The 8332-nt window shown below is 39.5% G+C and overlaps 1 protein-coding gene across 1 annotated transcript in view; it reads left to right on the forward strand.

Moving 5' to 3' along the window:
* The window catches only part of LOC107710333 (serine-rich adhesin for platelets-like), a 39290-nt gene that overhangs the window by 14665 nt on the left and 16293 nt on the right, over positions 1–8332 (forward strand). The window contains exon 4 of the mRNA XM_016515081.1: positions 4420–6091. Coding sequence (XP_016370567.1) covers positions 4420–6091 — 1672 coding nt within the window. The remainder of the gene's footprint in view (positions 1–4419; positions 6092–8332) is intronic.

Consider the following 8332-nt stretch of genomic DNA (forward strand, 5'->3'; position numbering starts at 1 on the left):
TATTTCTGTTTTTATAAATATAATTTTTTATATTTTTTTAAATTATTTTATTCATGCATTCATTTATGCATAGTTTAATAGAAGATGCAAAATCAATTCAGCTTATCTTGCTTGAATTACACACTTTTCACATGGGGAACAGACAAATGTAACCCCTCAATTCTGACCGCAATGTACCCCTAAAGTGATTCACATCACATTTATATTATTTCATTTAGCTGACGTCACTATCCAAAGTGACTTGCATAGCAGTTTCTCATGATGGTCATCAATATTTGCAGTACACCATGCCAAGTTTTAAGTATGAGTGTGTGCTCAAGCTAGAACAGAAGTGAAATGAAGAAAAGTAAAAAGGGGTTATTATATGAAGTGCCTTTGTTTATGGTTGTTAATTTTTATGATTAAAGTGATATATGAGATGAAGTCAAATTATGGGAGATGGATATGAGCACAAAGTTGTTTATGTACAGCGCCCTTCTTATTCCACCACGTGTTCAGCAACTTTATATTCTGGCTTCTGTTTCTCTCCCTGCCAGTTTCATTGTTTTTCAGGGAGTATATACAGAATGATTATTCTGTCTCTTTTAGATTAGTTAAGATGAACTTCAAATTCTTTTGTAAGTGAGGTTGAAGTTCTTATCCCAAGAAGGGACTGGTTTATCAAAGCCTCACCCACTCGCAACCCCACATCTCTACGTTCATTTGAATGGGATGGGCTGCTAAAGGAATGTAAGGTAGTTCAAAGTATGCTGTTGACTCATACTTGATGATACACATTCTTGAAATAGCCCTCATTAATGAAAGCCAATGCCAAAACAGCTGAGATCCTCTTGAATGCTTCCTTAGGCAAACAAGTATAACCACCAGGAATGTGGCTGATGGATTTGCATACTGCACTTTGCAATTTAGATTTTGGTAATGCTTATTTTATGCCTGTGTGTCAGTTAAATGCAGTGGCTAACATGATGTTCATTTGTACAGATGCTAGTACATTTTTAACATTACATTAATGTATTTTGTACAAACATGATTTAACAGAGAAAAATATTGTATTTATAAATTAACATAAACCTACGTAAATGCAGTTCTTTTTATTGATATTTCATAATATTTAATGCAGTATTTAATGCTTACAATTTCAACCTTATTGTAAAGATGCTCTTCCATGCATCAAAGAGGCATCAGCACTTGTTTGTTCGTGGGAATATATGTATTTCATTCAGTTACACTCTGTTCAGTTTAGTTCAATTCACTTAAACAACAACAACAACAACAACATTTATTTATAAAGCACATTTAAACACAATGTAAATTGATCCAAAGTGCTGTACAATGATCAAACAAATCTACTAATAGAAACAACAACTACACGCATACCTTAACTTCTGTTTGGTTTTATTTTTCAGCCTCTGTTACTGTGAATGAGAATTGCAGTGGAAGATTTACATGACATTGTCAATCCAATCTTTCAGACACCCTGCCAAATATTCTGTCAAATAAATAATTTGTTACAAAACAAATTATAGGCAGCAACAGCAGTGGGAATGTGTTTCAATGCTAAACTCTGTGCACATTCTTGTTGTAGCTCTGAGCGATGCCTAGTATGTGGATGTCTAGAATGATTGCAGGGATGCAAGTGACAGACAGTTGTTACAAACCCTCTCCCCCTTCCCCCCCCCGCCTTGTTCTTATTTGTATATTCTTAGCTTCAACCTTGTTATCAGTGCTGTCAGGCTCCTAACATGTCGCATCAGATATGTTATGAATAGAATGTTAAATGTTTTTGCCTGGAAGTGTAAATGTGCTATTTAACTTTGGTTTTGACATTTAGCAAAAAAAAAAAAAAAAATGATGATAACATACTTAGATGGAGGACAGCTGTCCATGACCCTTATTTGAAATTAATTTCCTGGTTTATATAGGCGATTTTATGGAAGTTCCAATGTTCCATTTTTTGGTCTGGAAAAGCTGAAATAATCCCTTCAATTACTATAGTAAACTGTCGAAAATGAGTCTGATGAAGTATTTACTACAAATGACCCTTCGGTAAGCTCCGCCCCCTTTTGATTACTGACTCAGACCAGCTTTATGGAACATTCCATCAAGAATGAACCAGAGATTTCCGAGATCAGTATGATTGTCAGTAGAATGTGCTCATGAAGTTGTAAAAATGGATTGGACATTATTCTTACATGGGCATATGCACTTTTTAAATCTGTCTTTCAAGAAATGTAAATTAAATGATGTAAAGTTAATATTATTTTACCTTTGAGCAAATGTGTTATGCATGTTCATTTGGGAATGAGTGCTGACACGTTGTCTAATCCTTAGCATGCACTTAGCACAAGTCATGTATATACTATAACAATATAAAAAAATTGAACAATTGTATTATTATAATATTAAATTTGAAGTAATCTTGTTGGTAGAATCACTGATAGATCCAAAATGTAATTATACTCATGGGGGGAGGTATTGCATCATATCTGGAACACAGACCTTTGAATCGATCATGGTTTTTAACAAACAGACATGCTCTGTAGCAGGATTTGCTGGGTTGAAACAGTCAGTTCACTAGGCAATTCTCCCACAGTCTAGAATGGTCATGTAAGTGTTTGTGTAAATGCTCAGAAATGCTTGTTGGGGACCAGTCGGCAATTATAGATGCCATTTCTATTAAAGTGAAATGGAGACTTTAAGCTACACCTTAACTGACAGGGACAATTACAGATCTCGCTGGTGTGTCACATAGCATGTGAATTGGCTAAACACACAAACATCTACATTCCTAATGCACCTGACCTCTAAATCAAAGGCTGTAAGAGAATCAATGTAACTTGAACGGACAGCTTGAAAAAACACTTGTATTTAGGCAATAATGTTTTGTTTTAAGTTATTGTATCTCTCCACTGAGGTTTGTGTGGTGAACACATGCAAATAACCACAAAACAGAGCTTGGCCATCACCCAAGATCAGAGCCACAACAATTCTCAGAATGTAGACAAAATGCTCTGGAAATTCACCTGAACTAATATGTAAATATGTAGGCCCAGAATCTCCTACATAGGTGTGTATGGTGGTGCAGTATAGCTAGTGAGTGCATTTCTAATAATTTTTATTAAAATCTGTCGATTATATCTTAAATTGCAGGGGACCAAAGATGGAATGTGAGGCTCAGCTTTACCACCAGGGGGTGTGATTTACTGTAGATGATCCAGAGTGACTAGCTCTGCCAACTGATATAACTTGATACCTCTCCCTTTAAGTGTCTCAGGGCTAAATGCAGTGAAAAATAAACTACATGACATGTAGCATGTTTTTTCTCTGTTCTTCATCATATGAAGTGACACTTCCTCTTTATATTGTCTCTGTGTCTTGCCTTTAGTCAAATTATAAGTAATTGTTTCTTTAATATCAATTAAGTGAAGTGAAGTGACGTGACATGTGGCCATATATGGTGACCCATACTCGGAATTAGTGCTCTGCATTTATCCCATCCAAAATGCATGGGATAATATTCTTAAATAGTGCAAAGTGCACTATTCTTGTTTTTAATAGTGCCATCATAATGCCAAATCAATTGATAATATTTGCTATGTCAGGTAAAAATGCATTACTACAAAGTTGATGAAGAGACATCGCTTATGAGGATAGTGATAAATTACATTGCAATGTGTTTTATTTTTTTATTCTTATTTTTATTTTTTGCAGGTAAGGGTTATGAACTGTATCTTTATACATCATCTTGAAAAAGGCAACACCACAGATGCCACTTGCTCTGTACCCAGAAGGCAATGCCCTGATTACTGAAGCAATTGACACATTTACATATTTATTGATTATATTTACTGTTATTGTTACATGCTTAATGTTGTAAAGTGATTACATATGTAGTCTGTTCCATTAGTAAAATTTCATGTGATATAGATTCTGAAGTTCCACTCATCTTTTTACTGTTGTATGGTGTGTGTGATTAAAGCTGTGATTCATTTTGAAGTGCCCTTTTAACGTGTCGTTTCTCAAGAAACTCACCTACGCACATTGCAATACACTCCCATAGAAAGGGACAATTATACCCTGCATGATCTGGCTTCCATTTGTGCTTTTTTATGCTTCTACTTCAAATATGAATGTATTTATTCAGGGATTCATGAATCAAACTAGCTTCAAATTCCTTATCACATGAACAGAATTCGTTCTTAAAACTACAGATGCCAAGGTTCTCCATATTTATTGGGCATAGACCTCAGGTGTATTATAGTCAAATACTGTGACAGCAGATTTGGAATCCCTTCTAATTACATTTTAATGTTTGACTTACAACACAGTAGCTTTGAAATGTGTGCTGGGTATCGTTATAAAAAGATGATTAAAGGATTGATGTTTTTTTTCTATTTCACTTTCATCCTTTTGTTCTAGGTTCTTTCATGCATCCACTGTTCTCAGTACAGTGATTGACGAGTCAGAAACAGTAAACCAAGTGGAAACTGAGACTGCATCTGATACAGACATGAACTCTGGTGTTTCGGTGCTAAGTACGAAGCTCAGTCGACCATCATCTTCTCGAGAAGGCAGAGAGGATACCATGGTGGTCCACAAAGTGTCCCTGGTCAGCATTGACAAAGAGGGCAACTTTGGGAAGCATGAAAGTCCATTGGACAGCATCAGGCTAAGAGATCAGTCAGAACCAAGCAGAGCCAGTCCTGAGCTTGAGAGGAGGTGGAAAGGTCTCCATTCCAACTCTGAAGAAAAGCAGTCCAGCCTCACAGAGAGTTCAGACTACACGTTCACAGATAGCACATACCTGCATTCCTCTCAACTGTCCCCCAGCTATGAAAAAGGAGTCTACATGTCTCATTTTCACTCTCCCGAGACCCAGCATACTGCTTTCTCCTCAGAGACTAACGGTAGCCTTGGCAACAGTAACTGGAAATTTGTGGAAAGCGAAGTTCATCAGAGGAGTGAGAGTTACACTAGTGGGAGGAGCAGGGTGGGGCTTAGTTTACCTGTCGTGAGAGAGGGAGAGGGAGAGCAGGAGATAAGAAAAACAGTCTTTGACTCACAGGCACATTTCGATTCCCACTTGATGATCGTGGAGGCAGATGACTACTCCTCTGATGTTTTCCAAGCTACGCGGGTAGAGCTGATTCCCTCACCCACTGGCCCTGAACCTGACACTCTTTCTTCCACATATTTCTCAGAAATGGATAACCTGGTAGACACTCTCAAGAGCATGGAGCGACCGGCCCGGCAAAGGGTTCAACGCACCCCATCCAACACTCCCTTCTCTTCACTGCCACCTATTGAAGAGGATGCACCAATCTCACCCCCTACTCCACTCTCTCTTCGTACTCCAGTCTCACTTATTACTGAGCCAAAGTTGTTGAATGGAGTTTCTAACTTACCTCTAGACATTGGCCTTAACTGGAGTTCCCCCAAGGACATGCGCTCTCCTTTGACCATGATGAAGGAAAAGCAGCTCGGAGAGACCCCGAATCGGGGGCTCTCCCTGCCTCTGCGAGCTTCGGCCCTCAACAGCATGGTCATGCGCAGGGGCTCACTCAACGAGCTGAGTCCCGAAGAGAGTTCTACAAAAGGACTCATGAATGGAGGCTCATCTCGCCTGGAGAACAGCTTCTTCTTCCAGCCAACAGAGAACGGTAAGGCCTCAAACCGCTCCATCTTCCGTGCAGCATCTCTCCCTGAGATCAGCCCTAGTCAAGAGCGAATAAGCTCAGCCACCAAGGGATCTGACGCCTTGCTCAGTTCACGTTTCGAGCGCTTCTCATACCTCACTTCTCCATCAAATTCCCTCAGTGGGATCACTGAAACTTCTCGAATAAGCGTGGCTCCATCTGTCCAACAAAACTCGCAAGATACCTCCAGTTTCGACCACAAGTCCACTATGGAACTTTACCGCTCTCTGCCCTCCGAAACTCTCCTCAAGAACTCTCAACCTTTGGGTCTTCAGCGCAGCAGTAGTCTTGATGGAGGTCTTCTAATGAATGACACCAAGAGCTTCCAAGTGAATCAAAAGCCAGAACCAGAGCGGAACATACTCCTCAAATACAGAGCCTTCCCTGATGCATATGTGAGTATTGCTTTGTCACAATACATGTTGGCATTGTTGGTATCTTCATTTACATCAAACACTTAGGCACTACAACAATAAAGTCATTTTAAAATGGAGAGCAAAAGGGTGCCATGGTGAAGTTTACTACTCTGAGAATGAGGGCATGGAATCAATGAGAGTGTTGTTTTCGTATTATGTCACTGCTCTGTTTTACCCATTCCTAGTCAGCCTCTTAGTGTAACCTGATATGAAACCACTTACACCAAGCATTGTGTAACATAGTATGTGGATTGTTTTAGACCTCAAATGTCTGATGCGCTTTGTTTTTAGACCTTTTCAGGTGTAGGATGCCCTAAACCTAGACTACTCAGCCCTGTTCCTGGATATCTTGCAGAGCTTTGTTCCAACCCTCCTTCATTGTACCCACATACCTGGCTAGAATTTTGGATGTGTCATTAGAGTTGGAACTAAACTCTGCAAAAAAAAACTCTGCAAGACTCTTCAGGGGTTGGATTGAGCACCTTAAACCTCAGTGAATGAAAGGCTAGAAGGGGTGTTATGTCACCTCACCATGAAGGGTTTACAATAGAGATTGAAGGGAGTATACATTACCGCAGTCCTCATGCAATATTCACGTTTCCTCTTGTCCTCCAAAACAGACATTGAGCAGTTCTGTAGAGCCTTTTTTTATTACTGCTTCTCTTTACTGAACAGAGCCTGAGTTTGCAAGTCAAATTTTGATTTTAACCACAGCAACTTCACCAAAACTGTAGTTTGGTTAGGGTTTATAGTTACTATGGGAAGGTGCAACCTTCAGCTGGTAAAGGAATCGTGCACACTTTCATCCGCTAGACATTTCTCTGATCCATATATATACAGTATATATCGGGGTTCAGCATATAAGGCTTTAAAATGTCTCACAAGTTTGATCATGTATGTGACATGATATTAATGTTACTAAGGGAATGACTTTTATGATTTAGATATAAGAGGTTTGTCACTGGGGAGTAACTTCAAATGATCACACATCCACTGTAAAACACAGCTTGACCTCTGTCATTCACGTCATACTGCTCTTGCTCTGTGTTGACATAAAGTGATGATGTTGAGTTATCTGACAGTTCAACCCACATCCAACTCTATATCAAAATTCAATATGCAAAAATCTTTATATTTGTTACTTGATGCCACATAAGCCCATTTACAGGAGCATCCTACTTCCTGTCCCGCATGTAATGATATCATAATATGCAAACCCCCTAAATAATAATAGTTCAGGTTTCAATGAAAGAGCAAACTTTTTGGTTTCCTGTAATTATGCATAGAGCAATGTCCCTCTTGGAATTATATCTTTTCATAATACCAAACTCTATATAATTAGGCTGGTTTAAGAGAGTAAGGAATAATCAAGCTGAATTGGCACTTTCTGAGGACAGGTCAGAAATGGTATCAGTAGAACAGGTCGTCCCTGGGGCTCTTGTTAGTAGGCAGGGAAAGAAGGAGAGGCTGATGGAATGCGATGCTATTTGTTATCTTACTGCGTTCGCTATGTCTCCTCTAATTAGCTTTGATAATTTTCCAAGACAGGCTAGGTCGAGTCCTGCTCAGACACACCCTTCTTTGGGTTGGCAATGGCTTACTGTAAATTTGACAATTGTAAATAGGGCTGCTCAATTATGGCAAAAATCATAATCACGATTATTTTGGCCAACAATGTAAAATAAAACAGTATAGTCTTCATTGTAAGAATTCAACTTTTTTGTTTCTTATTAAAGCTACAAAAGTCCTTCACTCAAGAGCAGTGTGTGATTTTGAATTTGTCTTTTGGCTAGAGTGAGGAACGGCCGGAGGGTTAGAGTGAGCAAAGGCGGGTGGGCTTGAGAACGGCGCGGCCGGTGATTTCGATGAAGGAGCGTCCGGAAGGACGTGACGACCCCGGGACTCCACTTTGTCCACGGTGAAAGCCGATCCGGTCTATGAAAGCGCAAAGTTGTAGTTTTTCCTCAGCAACCAGCATGTATCAGCTCCAGGCATGACAAAGCAGATATCGTCCTCTTTTGGAAGACCAAACAAAGTTGTTTCGCTTTCACAACGAAGCACACAGCGTCTTTACGACATGGCTGTGGCAACAACAAAACTACAGCGAGAATAAAAGTTACGCCTTCATTTGGGCGGCGTTATGCAAATCTTCCCACAGAGCGACGTAGATATGTGGGGGCGTGTTAGAACAAGCCGTTTTAGGTAGGTGTGGCTGACTCT

The sequence above is a fragment of the Sinocyclocheilus rhinocerous genome, unplaced genomic scaffold (genome assembly GCF_001515625.1).
Source record: "Sinocyclocheilus rhinocerous isolate Xijiao unplaced genomic scaffold, SAMN03320098_v1.1 scaffold897, whole genome shotgun sequence".
Taxonomy (NCBI): Eukaryota; Metazoa; Chordata; class Actinopteri; order Cypriniformes; family Cyprinidae; genus Sinocyclocheilus; species Sinocyclocheilus rhinocerous.